Source organism: Vigna unguiculata, chromosome 2 (genome assembly GCF_037176805.1).
Source record: "Vigna unguiculata cultivar grain cowpea cultivar isolate G323 ecotype 2 chromosome 2, ASM3717680v1, whole genome shotgun sequence".
In the NCBI taxonomy this organism is placed as follows: domain Eukaryota; kingdom Viridiplantae; phylum Streptophyta; class Magnoliopsida; order Fabales; family Fabaceae; genus Vigna; species Vigna unguiculata.
In genome coordinates, this window is record NC_140793.1 from 9,972,619 (window position 1) to 9,991,662 (window position 19,044).

Sequence of the window (19,044 nt, forward strand, 5' to 3'; positions counted from 1 at the left end):
AAGTGGCGGCACCATCACTCATCTCTAGGGCTTGGTTGGCTTAGATCCCCCCTATGAGTGGCGTGCTTCTTCCATGCTTCATCTTCTATGCTTTCCATTTTTAATGTTTCTTCTTTCATTTTGGTTCTTTAAGTGTTATTAATGCCGTGTGAGTTTAAGCTTGAATCCAACTCTCTTCTTCCTTTCATGAGCTTGAGAAATGAACCTTCACATCTAGATAGCTTGCTATCTTAATGTCCAGTGGGAATTTTCAAAAAGCTTTCTTAAATAACTTCACCATATTCATAACTCTAAAAGAAAACAAGATAATCATTCATCACAACGCGACGAAGAGGACCCAACCCATAAAAAGGGAAAACATAATTAATGACTCTGTAAATGCACGTGGACCCAAATAATTAAAAGGTACACTTTCATTAATTAATTATTATAAGATTTTACTTTTGAGACCTTTGTTGACTTATCGTCGGAGTCCTTTCCATATGTAACCCCTTAAGGGTCCAAACCGCCAACATTAGGAGAAGGCACATCCAAGCCAAGGAGTAACCAGTCCGAGAAGTCGGTGATTAGGGTAAGATGAATTTGTGTTCCCTAATATTCTGTTATTATTTCCGCAGGAACAATTAGCCCTCACCGTGGGGCACAAGTTAGCATCTTACTAAGCAAACTAAGAACTTGCGATAATGGTTTTCACACATAGCAGAACTGAAATTGTGAAGTAACCTAAGGCAGGGCCAAGCATGCTTGTGGGCAACACCTTGAATTTGGCCGCTATCTTGGAAAGGTAGGCCAAGATGCAACAAGAGCTTGCTGATCTTAAAAAGCGTAGTGCTGACGAAATGGAAGCACTAAGGCAAGAGAATTCTAGGCTGAGAAGGAAGATTTGAAGCTGATCTCACCTAGACGGGGAAGGGTAAGGAGCTACTAAAGGACCCCAAAACCCTAGTACACCAACCCAGCGATGAGGAAAGTGAACATAACCCTACCCCGCACACTTTCACCACCACTCAGCAAACACTCACCATATCCGCCCATCGGGCAACTACGCAAGACCCACCCACCCTCCCGGTACAACCCACAACTATCCATCCTGTCGCTACCCTTCCCACCACCCATATCCCTCCCCATCATTACACCACAACCTTCCCCACCATCATCTAATACCTCATACCACCACACCCCTTACCACCACACCAACCCAGACGCCGCCATCCCTTTGTTGATGTCATAACCACCACCCCTCTTCCCAGCCAATGGGAACCCTTCACACTAGAACACTACGTCGAGGACACAGACCCTGATGAACACCTCAAAGTGTATGTCACCCACGTTGCTCTATACACATATGAGGATGCCATTTTCTGCAAGGCATTCCCTACCAACCTAAGAGGCCGAGCCCTAGAATGGTTAACCTCTGTACCCCCATACTCCATTGATTGTTTCACACCCTTTTCCATCTCTTCACCACCCACTTCACCGGAAGCTTCCCCCATCAAGCCACACCTTTATCCCTCTTCAGCGTCAGACAAGAAAAAGACGAGACGCTAAGGGCCTTCATAGATTGCTTTGGCAAAGCTGCCCTCCCTATGCCAAACTTCACCCAAGATATGATCTTACAATGCATGACAACTGAAACCTGGCTTGTTTACCGACAATGTCTATCTTAGACACCAGCCTCTATGCACGAGCTCAAGTTGCGTGCTGCGGATTACATCCGTGTGGAGATGAAAACCCTACACACCAGATTCTGTATTGACTACACACCTTCAGCTCCCAAGACCGACAAACCACCATCACGATCCGATTCGAGGCCTAGAGAGCCTAGACCACCCCGATTTTTGAGATACGCCCCGCTAAGCGTTCCCTGATCTCGCCTTTTGGACGAAGCCCTTTAAGCAGACCTTATCCCTTCACCCCGCAAAACCCTAAACCCACCCAACGCCGACATGACCAAATACTGCAAGTATTATCGGAACAATGGCCACACCACATATGAGTGTAAAGCGCTTCAAGACAAGATTGAAGAACTGATACGAGCTGGCCACCTTCGATAATTCGTCACAAAAGACGGACCGTCCCACCCTAGGCAATCCGACAACTGCATCCCCACACATGATCGTCACAATAATACTTGTCAACCAAATAATAGCCGTAGAGACCACCCACCAACACATACCGACATCAACCACGTTAATCCCCCTAACTCTGCGACACCATAAACACCATATCTGGCGGGTTCGTAGGAGGAGGCTCCACCTCATTTGCCTAGAAGAAGCACCTCTACAACATTCAGTCCATCAACCACATCACTCGCTCACACCATAGGCGAAGAATGTCGTTCATCACTTTCACTGACGCCGACTTTCATGGCGTCGACCAACAACAGGACGATCCCATGGATATCACCATAGAGCTCGAGAACTTCGTTGTGAAGAAGGTCCTTATAGACCAAGGAAGTTCAGTTGACATCCTGTATTGGACGACCTACCAAAAACTCTAACTCCCCGTCACAGCTATGGTACCCTACGACGAGCGCATTTATGGCTTCTCTGGGGAAAAAGTATCCACTCGAGGGTATATTGATCTCCATGCCGTGTTTCGTGAAGGACACAAAACCAAAATTGTACCCATCCGTTTCTTGGTCATTGAGGCACCCACATCCTACAACATCCTCCTAGGACAACCTTCCCTTAACATCCTAGGAGCAGTAGCCTCCACACCCCACTTAGCCATGAAGTTTCCTTCTTCCTCCGGCGACATCATCACCATCCATGATAACCAAAGACTTGCACGTGAATGCTACATTACGATCTTACGACCCCAACTACCCATTCTCCAAATCCACAATATTGAACGCCAACCCGGTTCTGGCCTAACTCTATTCGGCGAAGACCTTGACCTCAAAATAAGGTGCGACTCGCGTATCAAACCAGTAAAAGATACAAAAGCCTTAGAGCTTTCACCTAGAATAACTATTATACTAGCACAAGCCTGCAACAAGATGGTCTTAACATAATTGCACCTACACTAACTACCAACGCCGACCTGTTTGCCTGGTCAGCTACAGACTTGCCCAGCGTTGATCCTCAAGTTGTCGTTCACAAACTGTCTGTTTACAAGGAAGCCAAGTACGTCTCCCAAAAGAAGAGAAAGTTAGGAGAAGAACGAAGGCTAGCAACAAAAGCAGAGGCCGACAAATTACTAGATGTCGGATTCATCGATGAGGCCCACTACACCACCTAGTTGTCCAATGTTGTCCTTGTCAAGAAAGCTAGCGGCAAATGGCGGATGTGTGTTAACTATACGGACCTCAACAAAGCATGCCCCAAAGACGCATATCCTCTACCTAGCATCGATAGGCTAGTAGATGGCATAGCCGGGAAGAAAGTGCTTAGTTTCCTAGATGCCTACTCACGATACAATCAAATACCCATGGCTTCATCCGACATGATCAAAATCGCCTTCATAACTGAAGACGCCAACTACTTTTAGTAGTCATGCCCTTCGGACTTAAAAACACAGGCGCTACCTATCAAAGGTTAATGGATAAAGTATTTAGCCACCTGATGGGCAAGTGTGTCGAAGTATATGTAGATGACATGGTCGGCAAATCCCCCAGCCACCTGCAAAATTCAAAGGACCTGTCTAAAGTATTTTTTACCTCAGACTTAACCCCGAAAAATGTGTTTTTACCGTAGATAGTGGAAAATGTTTAGGCTTCATGCTAACACAACAAGAAATCGAGGCCAATCCCGAGAAATGCAAGGCCATAATCGAAATGTGCAGCCCGACCAATGTCAAAGAAGTACAACGCCTAGTGGGCAGCCTCACCGCCATATCCAGATTCTTGCCAAAGCTAGCAAACCAAATCCAACCCATCATCCAACTTCTCAAAAACTCCGCGAAGTTCTCTTAGAGCGATGATTGTGAGCGAATTTTTCAAAACCTTAAAACCACCCTGACATCCACTCCAATCCTCCGCAAACCAGATGTAGGAATCCCTCTCCTAGTATACATCATAACAACTGACCATACAGTTAGTACCGCCTTGGTCCAGGAGTCAGCCGGTGTTCAATATCCAATATACTTCGTCAGCCGATCTTTGCAAGACCCTGAAACCAGATATCAAATGGTGGAAAAACTAGCCTTATCTTTGGTAAATGCGGCAAGATGACTTCGTCCTTACTTCCAGAACCACTAGATTGTCGTCAAAACGGACTACCTCATTCAAAAAATCCTCAAGAAGCTTGACCTGGCGGGACGAATGTCATCTTGGACTGTAGAACTGTCCGAATTCAACATCCGCTATGAACGACACGGCCCAATCAAAGCTCAATGCCTATTCGACTTTATCAACAACCTTCAACACACCCCAGAAGAGGAACAATGGACACTATATGTTGATGGTTCCTCCAACCCAAAAGAAGCAGGCTCCGACATCGTCCTAGAAGGCCCTAACCATATACTTATAGAAAAATCCTTACATTTCGCCTTCAAAACCTCCAACAATCAGGCCGAATACGAAGCCATCATGGTCGGCCTATCCTTGGCACGAGAGGTCGGAGTATGCGTGCTGACATGTAAAACAGACTCCAAATTAACAATTGGTCACCTCAATGACGAATTCCAAATTAAAGATGCCACTTTGCTTCAATATTACCACCTGGTCCGCAACATCATGAAATTCGGCTTCGACGAGGTAAAGATACAACATATACCAAGAGGGGATAATACGCGCGCAGACGCCTTGTCCAAATTAGCAATTACAAAGCATAAAGGTCGACACAAGTCCTTCCTGCAATAGACGTTAGCAGCACCATCAACGACAAACATATGCTTGAACCTAGACAAGGTCGACAATTGGATGACTCCATATATCCAATACCTAAAATCCGGAAACCCCCCAGCCAACACCGACAAGGGATAGCTATCAAAAGCAGCACGATACATAATGGTCGGTGATGATTTATACAAACGCGGATACAGACAACCCCTACTTAAGTGCATTCTGAAGGAACGGGCCAATTATGTAATTAGGGAAATCCATGAAGGGATATGCAGATACCATTCAGGATCATAGACCATGACGACCAAAATACATAGAGCCGACTACTTTTGGTCAACCATGGAAGTAGATTGTCATACTTTCGTCAAGAAATGTATACCATGTCAGAAACATGGCAATCTCATTCACCAGAAATAGGAACAGTTGCACTCCATACTCTCCCTATGGCCATTCGTAAAGTAGGGGATGGATATATTGGGACTGTTTACACCAGGCAAGGGGCAAGTTAAGTTCCTCATCGTAGGAATTGATTAGTTCACAAAGTGGATAGAGGCTAAACCATTGGCCACAATCACAGCACAACAGGTACAATAATTCGTATGGAAAAATATAAAATGTCAGTACAGGGTGACGTACACTATCATAACTGACAACGGACGATAGTTCATAGATAAGCAACTCGCTAAAGTCTATACCGGCCTAGGGATCAAGCATATCACCAGCTCAGTGGAGCATCATCAAACCAACGGACAAGCCAAGGCCGCCAACAAAGTCATACTAGTCGAATTACACAAAAGGTATTGTGTACGTCACCTACAGATGGCCAGAGGAACTATTTGAAGTATTTTGCACCTACAGATGTACCCCCACCCCCCAATCCTCTACGAACGAATCTCCCTTCAATTTAGTATATGGGGCGGAAGTTATGATACCGGTCGAGATCGGGGAACCTTCCTTATGACGACAAGTATACGACTACAACAAGAACCAATAGAGTTTATGCACCAGCCTAGAGTTGCTAATAGAACTACGAGAAAAAGCACAAACCAAAAACATGGCAGTAAAACAGAGAGCGGCGAGAAAATATAACTCAAAACTTTGTCCGCGAACTTTTGTCAAAGGGGACCTGGTATGGAGAATGGCTAGCAGTGCAAGAAAGAGAGATGACAAGTTTTCGGCTAATTGGGAAGGACCATATAGAATACGAGAGGATTCAAGAGGAGGCGCCTACAAGTTAGAGCAATTATTAGGAGAGGAGATACCAAACATGTGGAGCGTATCTTACCTGAAGTTCTATTTTAGTTAGGATTGTCAATGTAATAAGCACAAACAATTTGTAACCCTGGGTGTACTCTTTTTCCTCACCTGACATTTTTTCCCTATGAGGATTTTGGCCAGGGAGATTTTAACAAGGCACCCCAACTTTATGAATAAAAACAAGGGTTCTTCACATATTTGATTGATCAAATTTTATTTTCTTAAGTTCCCCACCTCTTACCAAAGTAAGCGGCTTGGGTCGAACACTTATTCATTATGTTATTTTCTTAAGTTCTCCACTACTTACCAAAGTACGCGGCTTGGGTCAAACACTTACTCAATACGTTACTTTCTTAAGTTCTCCACCACTTACCAAAGTAAGCAGCTTGGGTCGAACACTTACTCATTACGTCATTTTCTTGAGTTCCCCACCACTTACAAAAATAAGCGGCCTGGTTCAAACACTTACTCATTACGTTATTTTCTTAAGTTCCCCACCACTTACCAAAGTAAGTGGTCTGGGTCGAACACTTACTCATTACGTTATTTTCTTAAGTTCCCCACCACTTACCAAAGTAAGCGGCATGGGTCGAACACTTACTCATTAAGTTATTTTCTTAAGTTCCCCACCATTTACCAAAGTAAGCGGTCGGGGTCAAACACTTACTCATTATGTTATTTTCTTAAGTTCCCCACCACTTACCAAAGTAAGCAGCCTTAGTCGAAAACTTACTTATTAAGTTATTTTCTTAAGTTCCCCACAACTTACCAAATAAGCGGCCAGGGTTGAACATATCGCATAATCACGAATAATTCAAACACAATCATAAAGTCATAAAGCGATGTGCCTATAATCAAACTAAAAACGGGGGCTAACGACATCACACAACACAATAAGCATAACAAGGCATTCATCAAATTATAACTCCATAACGATCAAAGATGATTGTTCAAAAAGAAGAAAATTGTGCAAGTTATTACAAATATAGGATGACTACGAATCAAATTTAAAACATAAATTCTAAATAATTGGCTCTGCATCAACCTCCAGCACCACGATTCCATCATCCACAAGATTCACATCCTTGGTAGTCGCCACCTTGTCAGCCACCTCCTACAGGCTCGATTCCACTTCATTCACAAGACGGTCGTCCACCACATCCTTGTTAACATCGAACCTGGCATCAGACACATCCACGTTCTTACTGAAAAAGGCCGCTTGCCGCAAACCTTTAAGTTCACTTTCGAGCCCATCATTCTTCTCCTTCATCTCGTCATAGTCTGTCTCCATGTCATGAATTTTCTCATTCAGCTTCTTCTCGAAGTCCAGACATCCAGCCTTCCACGAGCCTAGTCTTTTCCTCTCCACCAGCCATTCTTCCCTCTCCTTCTCCCAAGCCGCCTTCTCCTTTGCATGCTTCGTGGCCTGAACTTTTAATTCTTCTTGGACCTCCTCCACCTTGGCCTGCCCACCTTCCTTGATCTCTCTCTGTAATAGAGTGCCCACTCTACGACCCAATATTAAGGCCTTACTGTTGAACTCCAACATGACCTTAATCATTGAATTGGGCTCCATGTTGTCTATAAAGGAGACCAAAGACTCCAGCAAGGAAATCTCAATATCACAGCGCACGATTGTCTCTGGCAACTCAATCAGGCAGGCTTTCGGCTTCTTCGCCCAAAGGTAGACCCCGGATCTAACAAGGTGGCCCTTACCCGCTTCAAGTCGTTCCCCACACCTTGCTTTGCAGGCACAGTTGCCTTCCTTTTCAATCCACCGTGGACGTGGACCTCGACCAACGGTTCCTACAAATTGGGAACATCAGTATTTTCGACATTTTTAGCCTTCTCAGCTTGCTCCTTGCGGAGAGCCTTGAACAGATTCAAGTTCTTCTTGCCAAGCTGAGCCATGAGACCTACAAAGTAGGCAATTTCGGTTATTTCTCTCGAACACAACATAGCGGTAAAAATACAAAGTGATACCTTCTAAATCAACAAGTGGATGCATGGATAAATAAACCTTAACTAAACCCTAGTGGGCATCTTATCGCTAAATCTCATCAACGTATCCACCATCTCCCTATCAGCCACCGATAACTCCTCCCTCTTCATATCCTTATATCGCCACGGGTTGTCGGTCCAACGAAAAGGGAACTTTGTACTCCCATTGTCATTATAAAAAATTGAGCGTCCTGGCTCCTTTATCACCATTTTAAAGAAACCATCTTTGAAATTTTTTAATGATTGAGAAAAGGCGTCCAATTTGCTTATCCCTAGGCGGCTTATCAATAACAACAAGGTAATTGGACTTTTGGGTCGAGTGTCATAAAAATACAGAAAACATCATGGTGATGGTTGGAAGTAAAGAGATCGGCACAACACCCAAAATGCTTGTAGATAACCCCAGCTATTAGGATGTAGCTGGGTAGGAGCAACGTTGAGTAGGCGAAGTACCCCCGTCGTAAAGTCGTCAAAGGGCATTCACATATGTAACTGAGAAAAGTGACGCATATACATATAGAAGAATCCTTCTATGGCACCCTCTTAGCCGTGGCAAACACAATCAACGACGCTCACTCTTTCCAATGACACTATGCTCTGCCAAGTACCCCTCTCGAGAATGGGAACATAGTTCAACCAGCCATTCAGTATGCGGGACCATCTGAAAAGAGAATATTAGGTTCCAACATCTGCAGCTACCCACTCATACCTGGCTTTTGCCGACAAGCTGCTCTCAGCTATCTCCTCCGTCGGATCCTCTCTCGTCTCAACAGTCACCTCCATTGGAATCCCCCCCTCACCGGCCAGTTGGCCACTACCCTCGTCCCCTACCTTCCACTCCTCCTACCCAAATCAGACACACACTATCACTATCGCTAGACATACCTTTTGAATATTTTTAGGATGGCAGCAGAAACAATGAATATATCGGACAAATTTCAAAGGCAATCGAGGTACTTTTCTCAGACTTTAGCAAATGAAGCAGAAAAATCAAATCTTCTTCTCCACCTCTATTTATAAGAACATCTACGTATCCATAAAGTTTTCTCGCCTGAACGATGTGAATGTGAAACATCACAACGAAAGCGAAACATCACAAGAAATGTGAAGCGTCACAAATAAAAATCGACTGTGCAAACCCCTCTAATGAGACCCTTGACAATTGGCATCTCTTCAACTACTCCTATCACTTCTGACATAGTCTTAGCGACGTTCTCACTTCTCAAGACGAGGGGACTACCATATCCCCTAAGAGTACCAAGAAAAAGGCAATTTTTTCTTGCAAAGACGTGACCTATTCTGCTAGAGTCTGGGGGACTAATGTATCGAACCTATGCCACCAATATCGATATGGTTAACCACCCATTTCAAGTTGACAACATATAACCTTCAACGTGACACATCCCGCCAAAGGTTGGGAGACTGATGTGCTATACCTAGACGATCCTAGGTAACTACCCGGTCTAAACTGCCTACATCTAGCTCAATTCTAAAAAGATGGTTAATTAAACAAGACAACACACATGGCGGCACCGGCCGCCTACTCCAAAGAATGGCGCATAAAGAAGAACCGTTAACCCCAACCTTAGAAAAGTGTAGCAAAGCCTCCAGTATCGATTCACTAACATAAGGTTTGGGCTTGGCCCAAGCCCCTTTAGAACCTGAACATTGGCCCAACACGACGAAGAGGGTCATCTCATAAAAGGGGAAAACATAATTAGTGATTCTATAAATGCACGTACACCCCAACAATGTACACTTTCATTCATTCACATCCAAGTCAAGGAGTAACCTGTCTAAGAAATGTAATTGAGGTAAGATGTGATTTGTATTCTCTAATATTATGTTATTGTTTCCGCAGAAACATATAATATAATATAAATTTTAATTTTAATTAAATTTAACTAATATAAAATATAAATTAAATTTTAATTTTAATTAAATTTAAAAATAAAATATAAATATAAATTGAATTTTATTTTATATTATATTTTTTTCACATATAACAATACATGATAATAATAAATATATATAAATACTAATTACGCATTACGAATTTTATCCGCGTATACCTACGAGAGATGTATTTTTTTATCATAGGTAAAGGTTATTACAACAATAATAATCATTAGATTTTATCAATGATAAATAACAACGATGACGTTATCTATCATCTCAATTACGATCATGATATAATTAAGATCAATAACGTGCATATTTATCTTCTCAAAAATACTTTAAAAAGTAGAGAAAAAAAGAACAAAAAAGTGTTTTGTCATATCCAACTCCAAAATGTTTCTAAAATATTAATTTCTTTTTTATTTTTCTACTTGTACTTTTAAAATAAGTTTGTTAACAAGTAATTATTTTATTTAAAAAAAAAGGTCAGACTTTTAGTAATTACAATACAACAAAGACTATAACAAGCAATAATGCGTCCTAAGAAAAAAATATATCTCTATAGCTAAAATCCAATTTCACTCTACAATTTGAAATTAAATTAAAAATTATTGTCTATTTTCACAAAAAAAAAAAAAAAACAGATTTTATTCGAAATTCATATATGGAAACTAAACCCTGCAAGCACTGTTACAAAACATAAGGTAATCAAAAGCAACAAGACATAAAAGTTAATAGTAATAGTAGCAATTATTTATGATGCCCTTGTAAAATTGTCTGCTTCTCATGCAACCATACAAAAAGATTGTCAAAATCTATGACAACTACAAGCATCATAAAAACAAATTTATCCAGAGTTTATGATGAGTTATAGGTCAATTTTCTATAAAAATACGTTTAACAGTATCAAGTTTATAGTAAAAATAAAGAAATACATTAATGGTCATAGCGGAACCATTGAACACCAAAATCATACAAATAATAATTGTAGGGCTAAGAATCATTTGCCACCCCAGCACAAATGACAAAGCTGCAATACTGCAAAAAAACTGTCTGAACTTCTCTGCCTTGTTGATATAAACTAAAATAAAATGGTGTACAAACATGTTTCCACCAAACCAGGTAAATTTGGTAGAGGTGTAACAAGAGGCATGTATCATGCAATACAAAAAGTCGTTATTATTCTTCTGTTAAACAAGCAAAGGCAACCCAACAATGAAGGATAATAAACCCTAACATAACTAAGGTACTTGTTGGAGGCTACCTAGGCTCTTGCCCTCCACCATCTCCATAACTAAACATTACCTGCCACCTATAAAGCTCGACCAGGCATGGCGCCACCACCACTGCCACGACCCCTGCCTCGTCCAGAATAACCATATCCTCCTCTTCCATAATAACCACCACGCATTCGTCCACCAGGGCCACGGCCACGGCCACCTCGGTTTCCATGGTACCTCACAAAATCACCAAACGTCTGCACCACAAATCCGCAAATGAATTTGATATTGTCCCTAGAAATATGAAATCTACCAAAGAGAAAAATTACCTCAGTATCAATCTTCACTTGTTCAGAGTATCTAGTCCTTCCATTCCGTGAAGTATTATCATGCACGTTGGAGGAGAGGGAGTCAAAGAAGTCATCCTTGTTATAAATAGGCTGCAAAAATCATGAAAAGCAGAGTCAAAAACACAATACAAAGACTAAAAAATTAAATCATTAGGTGAAAACTTGATACATATCAAGCTGCACACTCATTTATATTACCTTAACATCAAGGTTTGATAAATCATTATTCTCTTCATCTTGGTAATCTTCATCATACGCTATTTCTTCCCCATCTTTTGAGTGAGACTTGCTTTTACCAAGATGACCCCATACTTCATCCTTTTTGAATTTCTCATTCATTGCCATGAAATCAAAATCTTCAGTGAATTGTGTGACTGGGCCCTGAAAGCATTAATAATTTTTACTTAGGTATAATCCCAATGGTCCAAAAATTGTTTAAAAAAGACAAAAAAAGAAAGGGCATGTTGTTTCATGGTAGATAATTATAATAAGTGACTTGAGAAATGACTACAGTTATAAATGAAATAGTAATTTGAATGTTGTTACCCCAATTCCTCTTCCTCTCCCGCGTCCTCGGTAACCATAGCTATGATGAGTTTGAGTTGGAGCTCCACCAGGCTTAAGAAAATGCAACCAAATATCAGAAGTCCTTCTCAATCAAACGAATAAAAATTCTAAATACAATAACTAACATAATAAATTATTCATGCGTCACTTGATGCTAATTTTATTTCATAAAAGCAAAAGGTATACGAATTAAGAAACAATCATCAATCATTATAATTTATGTATGGAAGCTGACAATTAAAACCATAGACAAAACAAATCAAATCGTACTTTAATTCTCAGCAAAAGAAATGGAAAAAATTACAGAAAAGTTTATCAGCGGAGAAGTGTTTGTAGACTATCTAAATTACAGAGCACAATTTCACCATATTCCTCATTAGATCAAAGCCTAGCTTAATGGATAAGGAGAGCAAGTTGTCATGAAAGATTTAGAGGGAAGTCTGATGATTTTCACATTCACAACATTTAAACTTGTCAAAATGTGATTTTGCTTAAGAAATAACGTTTGGTTTAATTTTTTAAAACACTTTTGCTAAGAAGTGAAAATATATAACTTCTGCATTGGGCTGAAAATTTTGTATCATACAACGGACTTGTTTTTTAGATTAAATTTTCAAATGTAAACCACTTTCTTCAAAGTTGGTACAATTTGATTCACGGCAAACAGCTTTAGAATTGCTTTTGCTTCCAGTACAACATGATTTTAGTAAAAATATAGATTTTTTGTTGATGTCAGTAGTGTTGATTTTGCCCCCAAACCTAGGTTTAACAAGTGATAAAACTCAATATGCCAAACCTGCTTAACACATCCAAACAAAAATCACTTACCTTATAAATCAATTTTACAAAATTAATTACATTCATAAAGAATTTTGCAAATGCTCAATCAAACATGCACTTCGTTCTAACCAAAATCAGGATAATCTAAAATCGGTTACAAATGTTCATCCATGGAAACATACAAGCATTATTCAAATTCATTAACGAGACATACAAATTCATTAACGAGACCTCCCCCATATTACGATATTGTATGGAAACATACAAGCATATCAAAAACCATAAAAAACAAACTAATTGATCAAGAGAAAAGAGGATACCCTGTGATTGGGTCGTGAAGTTACTGGCAAAGGCAGTATTGGTGGTTGAACATCAGCAAACACTGGCAGAGATGACTCAGAAGATGACATTGATGATACCTGAACCACTTCAACATCCTTATGAGGTGCTTGCGAAGGCTGAGCTGAAGTAACTATCGATGGTCCAGGCTGCAATAATTGACCTGGGGTTATCAGAGAAGGGGCTGATGTTTCTGTATGGATAGAAGTTGATGATCCAACTGCAGGAGATAACTGGGATCCAGTTTGATAGGCCAAGCTTGAACCTGAAATTGCATTTGGTTTGCTGTTGATGGGTGGCACCATAGCATTCATTTCTGGACCAGAATTAGTCAGCGAAGTCAGTGTTGGTAAGCTAGCGGCTAACATGGTTGCTGAAGTTGAAACATTGGGTGTCTTGTTTGTTACTGATGCTGGCAAAATTTCAGAAGCAAGCGTTGCAGAAGGTGCAGGAGGCAAAGCAGAAGGCAAAGCAGATGGTGCAGGAGGCAAAGCAGAAGGTGCTGGGGGCAAATTAGATGGAGGCAAGGAAGCAGATGTTACACTAGGGGTAGTAGTACTCACAGGTAGTAAAGATGATGGTAATTCTGGCAAGTTAGAAGTTACAGTAGGTAAAGAGTGACTAAAACTGGGATACTGCATGGGCTGCTGCAAGGAGGAAGGCATTGATAAACCAGGTGGAGGTCGAAGCAAAGATTGTTGTTGTAATTGAGGAAGCCCATTGGGAGTACCATAATATCCTTGCCAATACATTGGCATAGCAAGCCTACCACCATTTGCATTTGGAGCAGGCGGAGAAGCTCCCCATGATCCTATGTTCCCTCCAGGTTGATACAAAGGTAAGGGCCCTTGAAAATTTGACCCAGCAAGTCCAAGCTGAGGGTTATGGGAGTTAAGATCAGTCAAAGGCCCACTTACAGCAGAAGGCAAACTTGTAGATGTGGTGACAGGACGAGGATAGTGAGACTGCAGAATGCAATACCATATGATTAGGAAGACATTATTTAACTGATTCATTATTTACACAAAAGAAATCTCATTAACCTGAATAATAGCTGGGTCATTGTTGACTTGTGGAGGAGGCTGCACAGGTGGAGAGGATTTAACCTGTAAATCCTGCAGAAAAAAATAAGACATGTCTCAGCTGATCTGATTTATATATAATATATATGTGAACATCAATCAATCAATCAATATTCCATGCAGTATCATCAATACAAAGCCTTTGTAGGTTAAACAGATTAACACATAAAACAGATAAGAAAATCTGGATCAACCTTTTAATGTTCCATCTACTGAATCAAAGATTCTAAAACGAAGTTGTACCAAAAACGCTTCTTCACAAAACCACTCAATTTACATGCCATTATTCCTAAGGTACTCTCAATGAAACCAGGTACAAATACATACTTATTTAGGAAAACAAAAACTTGTACATATTACATGCATAGTACCTTGATGTCAGTACCACGGAAAAGTATATACTCATAAACCTTGTCACCCGGGGGAATTTGTGGGCCATCCTTTTTCCTTCCTTCTGTACCAAAAGATCGCACTGCAACACAAAAAACAAAAGCATCGATTTATCAATCAAACCCATGATACTATACAACATATTTAGATTTAGATGGTAAAATTAGAAGCTCCAATAATACACACAGTTTTATGAAAACTATTGATCAGAAGTCCTGATGATTTGAAAATTCAATCAAAGAGCACAACCTTTACAAATACCACATAAACTTGCTTGATGTGTTTTCTCTTTTCAACGATACATGACTTGAACTTCTAACCAATACACACATAGGAAGCATATCAAGTGAGAAATAAGGTATCATGACATTTAAATGAAGATTAAAAGATAAATGCACATGACATTTTCATGAGATCGCACCAGACATAGTGGGTCATGTTTCAAAAGAGGGTTTTATTTCAAACTTTGATTAAGGGAAGTATAAAATCACAGAAATGCCTCCCAAAATAAACCTTAAATGACACCATATTGTGAGGGTTAAAGAGGAGTTTCACCCATCAATCAAGGTTGCAACCACTAATGCTACACATGACTGTGATCTACAACCCTCCAAGGCTACAATGGTTCTCGATTGCGTATCACACCAGCCCCAGCTCTATTGCGAGTGATTGACTATCAAAGAAGATATCTACGTAAATTGTCAATTATTATTCTCTCGCTAACATTAAAAATTTAAACATAAGAGGGAAGCATATGAATTTCCATTCTTTAATTCAGTTTGGCCTTAGATTTGGAAGTTTTTTCATAAATCTATCAGCACCAAAGTATCTGAATTTTGCTTCTTTCACAACTTAGGGACTAAATTTTTGAGTTCACCATTTACTCCTTGCATTTATTGATCAAAAAACTTTCCATTAACCCGAAATGCAATAACTAAACAATCCCCAAAAGCAAGCAGCAAATGACAAAATAAAAATATTACAGGAACCAAACATGCAAGTAAGCCTACGGTCTGAGAACCTTATCCAAACAGTGAATGTTAAACCCAGATACTTCAACAGGGATAGATTAAAACCACATGCCACGCTTAATAGACAAGTAAAACATGCAACCCAGATGTTGCAGGGATAAAGACACATCAATAACATTCTCAATCTCTTAGCAGAAGACCCAAGAGCTATCACAACTTCAGAAAATTCCTTTCCTGAGGCAAAAATTCACACCTCAGTGACAAATCCCCTCCAGAATTCAATTAAAAATAAACAACAACAACAACAACAAAGATCAAATTTTGAGAGTGAATTCAGAGATCTGAAACAAAGAAAACAAAATTAAACTGAAAAATAAACAAAACCCAGAAAGGATTAAGCGAATTTGGTCAGAATGAAAAAGTGGTTAGCAGAAGAATACCATTTCTTAGGCCAATACTGGACTCTTCTGTGTTGATGTTGTACAGAATGCCCTCGTATCTGATTTCACTCTTGGAAGTGAGGCTTATCAAGCTCCCAATGTAGGTATCCGCCGCAGAACTCGATCGGGAAGCGCCCTCGGACGCCATAAGTGCAAGCAAATGAGGTTAGGGTTTGGGTTTTGGGGCCCCTTTGTATGAAGCCCCTGTTACAATCTGTTCCAACTTTCAAATGGGGTCTCTGGGGTGATGGGATGTGAATGAAATGATGTACCTTTTATAGTGTAGTTTGTGAATGGGATAGGATGCTATGTGCATGAGATGATGTTATAATCTATATTTGTAATAATGCAATAATGTATGGTAGTTTGTGAATGGAATGGGATATTGTACTAAGATGATGTAATAACATACATTTTGTCTTATTTGAGTGTTGTCCTAACAATTCCTTTACCCAAAAGGATCTCAATTAATATTATAAGAGTTGGTATGAGCACTATTTAATTTTTTTTAATTACATTTTAATAGAGGATGTATATATATTAATTATAAGATTTTTTATATTATCTACTATTAATTATTTATATGTTATTGTTTATTGATTATTAATGTCAATAACTTTTGTAATCAATATTTTTTCAAAGTTACATTTAAAATATTATTTAATTGATTGATTATGTAAAACAAAAAGACACTGAGTTTTTCTTATTGAATTTAAACTCGTGAAAAATCATTCCTTAAATTTTGTAATTAATATTTTTGCAAAGTTACATTTAAAATATTATTTAATTGATTGATTATGTAAAAGAAAGACACTGAGTTTTTTTTTTTATTGAATTTAAACTCGTGAAAAATCATTCCTTAAATTTTAGGTTTGAAACACAATTGTTTAAGTGCCTGAGATCTATACAATATTGCTTGCAAAATATAAATCTATGAAATATTAAAATCACGAGTTAATATACAGTTTAAATTTAAAAGTTCTACTTATACTCCGTATTTTCCCATAATGTTTTCAAACTTTTATAGTTGTCTATTATTGATTTAGAATATTTTGCAAGTGAGTATTTTGGCAGAAGTATACTTCTAGTGTAATTTCTTTTAGAAAAATTATCAATATTTAAAATATATATTTAAAATATATATGAATATGGATAAGTAATATCACCTTAATATGACTTCATTAAAAAGAAGTAAGTATCGAAGTGATACAACTCTAATGTAAAATATTTTTAAGTTGAAATCATGTTAATGTGACAAAACTTTAATTTAATACATTTTAAATTAAAATTGTTTGAAAGTAATACGATCTCAATTTAATTTTAGTAAAAATTGTGCCAGAATTTAAAATATTTTGAACTAAAGTCGTATCAAGTTAGTATGACTTCAACTTTAGAAATGTTTTGAATCAATTTAAATCAAATTTGTGCCACTTTAACTCAATTTATCAACTTTCATATTTTCTTTTAATTTGTCTATTTTTATATTTTTTTCCAAAAAATTACATCAGAATGGTATTTTGCCTTGAACTTTATGAGACCACTTAATTAAATCTTATTGTATGGTATGGGTCATATAAAATTTTAGGTTAAATTTAGTCCTTGTATTTGTCAAATAATGTCAATTTAGTCCTTTAGTTTTTTCTTTATCTCAATTTGGTCATTCTTTTTTTAAAAATAATTACATTTGGTATTTGCCGTCAATTTTGACCAAACAATGTTAAAGTCAACGTCACGTGTCAATTTATGTTTTTTTTTTAATTTTTTACACATGTCACTTCATAATTGTGTCACGTATCAAAATGATTCAATTTAGTCCCTATATTTCTTTTTAGTTTCAATTTAATCCCATTTTTTGTAAAAATTAAGTAATATTGTTCCTCCTTAAATTGATACTCAATTTACTTTTTGTATAAATCTTATGATGATATTCTTACTAAAATTGACATTTTTATTAAATATTTGTAGAAATATTTTTAAACAAACATTTTGTTTTTAGTTTTATTATTAAACAAAGTTAAACCCCAAACTTAATTTCAATAATTAATCATTTTGTCATTATATATAAAGGCATCAAGTGTACCATATTATATGAACTTAGCGAAGATTAAAATTCAAATAATTTGTCATAAATAAGTTTAGAAATTAAATTTCAAGTTCAAAACAAACCAAAGTTTAAAGTTTTGTATAGAATTTAAAGTTAATTTAAAAATATTTCTAGATATATTTAATAAAAATCACTAATTCAAAAAAATCTTTTTATACCGGTTAAAAAAAGCGTTTAATACCGGTTGTGGAATCGGTATAGATATAGGTGATATAGAAATTTTGAACTTTCTATATTTGTTCTATAACCGACATAAAAAGTCTTACCTTTTATACCCCTTATGACTTTAACCGATATAAGAAATGATTTTTTATTTTTTTTATGAGAATTTTGTTTATGCTTCCTACCACATACAAAACCTGTAAATAATTATTCAAAACATTCAGACAACAAATTTCATTCAATCTAATATTCACATAAAATACAATCTAAAGTTTATATGAAATATAATACTAATCACATTTCTAATAGATAAAAATTATATTATTGGTTCAAATTTATTAGATAAAAACTAGAATAAATGGAACAAACAAATGAAAGGAACAAACAAATTTGTAATTAATCTCAACCCCTAATAAAATGCACTCAAAAGTGTGTTTTAAAAAATGTCCTCTTCTAGACAAGTAACCAAATTAGAAACAGTATACTATAGCATCCCATTATCATAATGTTTAGGACATTCATTAAAGGGTTCTAAGTACAAAAGCCATTCTAGCTTCAGAGGAATACTGTAGTGATTAGACACACCTCAACATAGCTTTCCCGCAACTTGTCCAAAGATAAAGCTGCATCTTTAAGATAAGGGGCAGCCCAACCATATTTTCCTTCAAAAAATAACAAAATCAGAGATTTTAAATA

The 19,044-nt window shown here is 38.0% G+C and overlaps 2 protein-coding genes across 2 annotated transcripts; one reads left to right on the forward strand and one right to left on the reverse strand.

Moving 5' to 3' along the window:
* The first annotated feature begins 2,515 nt into the window (after nt 1-2,515).
* Nucleotides 2,516-3,243, forward strand: LOC114174438 (uncharacterized). The gene is made up of 2 exons (XM_028059281.2): nt 2,516-2,910; nt 2,985-3,243. Exons 1-2 carry the CDS (start codon nt 2,516-2,518, stop codon nt 3,241-3,243), a joined length of 654 nt encoding a protein of 217 aa, XP_027915082.2.
* A 7,750-nt stretch (nt 3,244-10,993) lies between these two features.
* On the reverse strand, nt 10,994-16,376 carry DCP5 (decapping 5). Its single transcript, XM_028058168.2, has 8 exons — nt 16,083-16,376; nt 14,653-14,753; nt 14,243-14,314; nt 13,181-14,164; nt 12,060-12,131; nt 11,712-11,894; nt 11,493-11,603; nt 10,994-11,420 (listed from the first exon to the last, which is right to left on the reverse strand). Exons 1-8 carry the CDS (start codon nt 16,228-16,230, stop codon nt 11,256-11,258), a joined length of 1,836 nt encoding a protein of 611 aa, XP_027913969.1. The 5' UTR covers nt 16,231-16,376; the 3' UTR covers nt 10,994-11,255.
* Between the last annotated feature and the right edge of the window lie 2,668 nt (nt 16,377-19,044).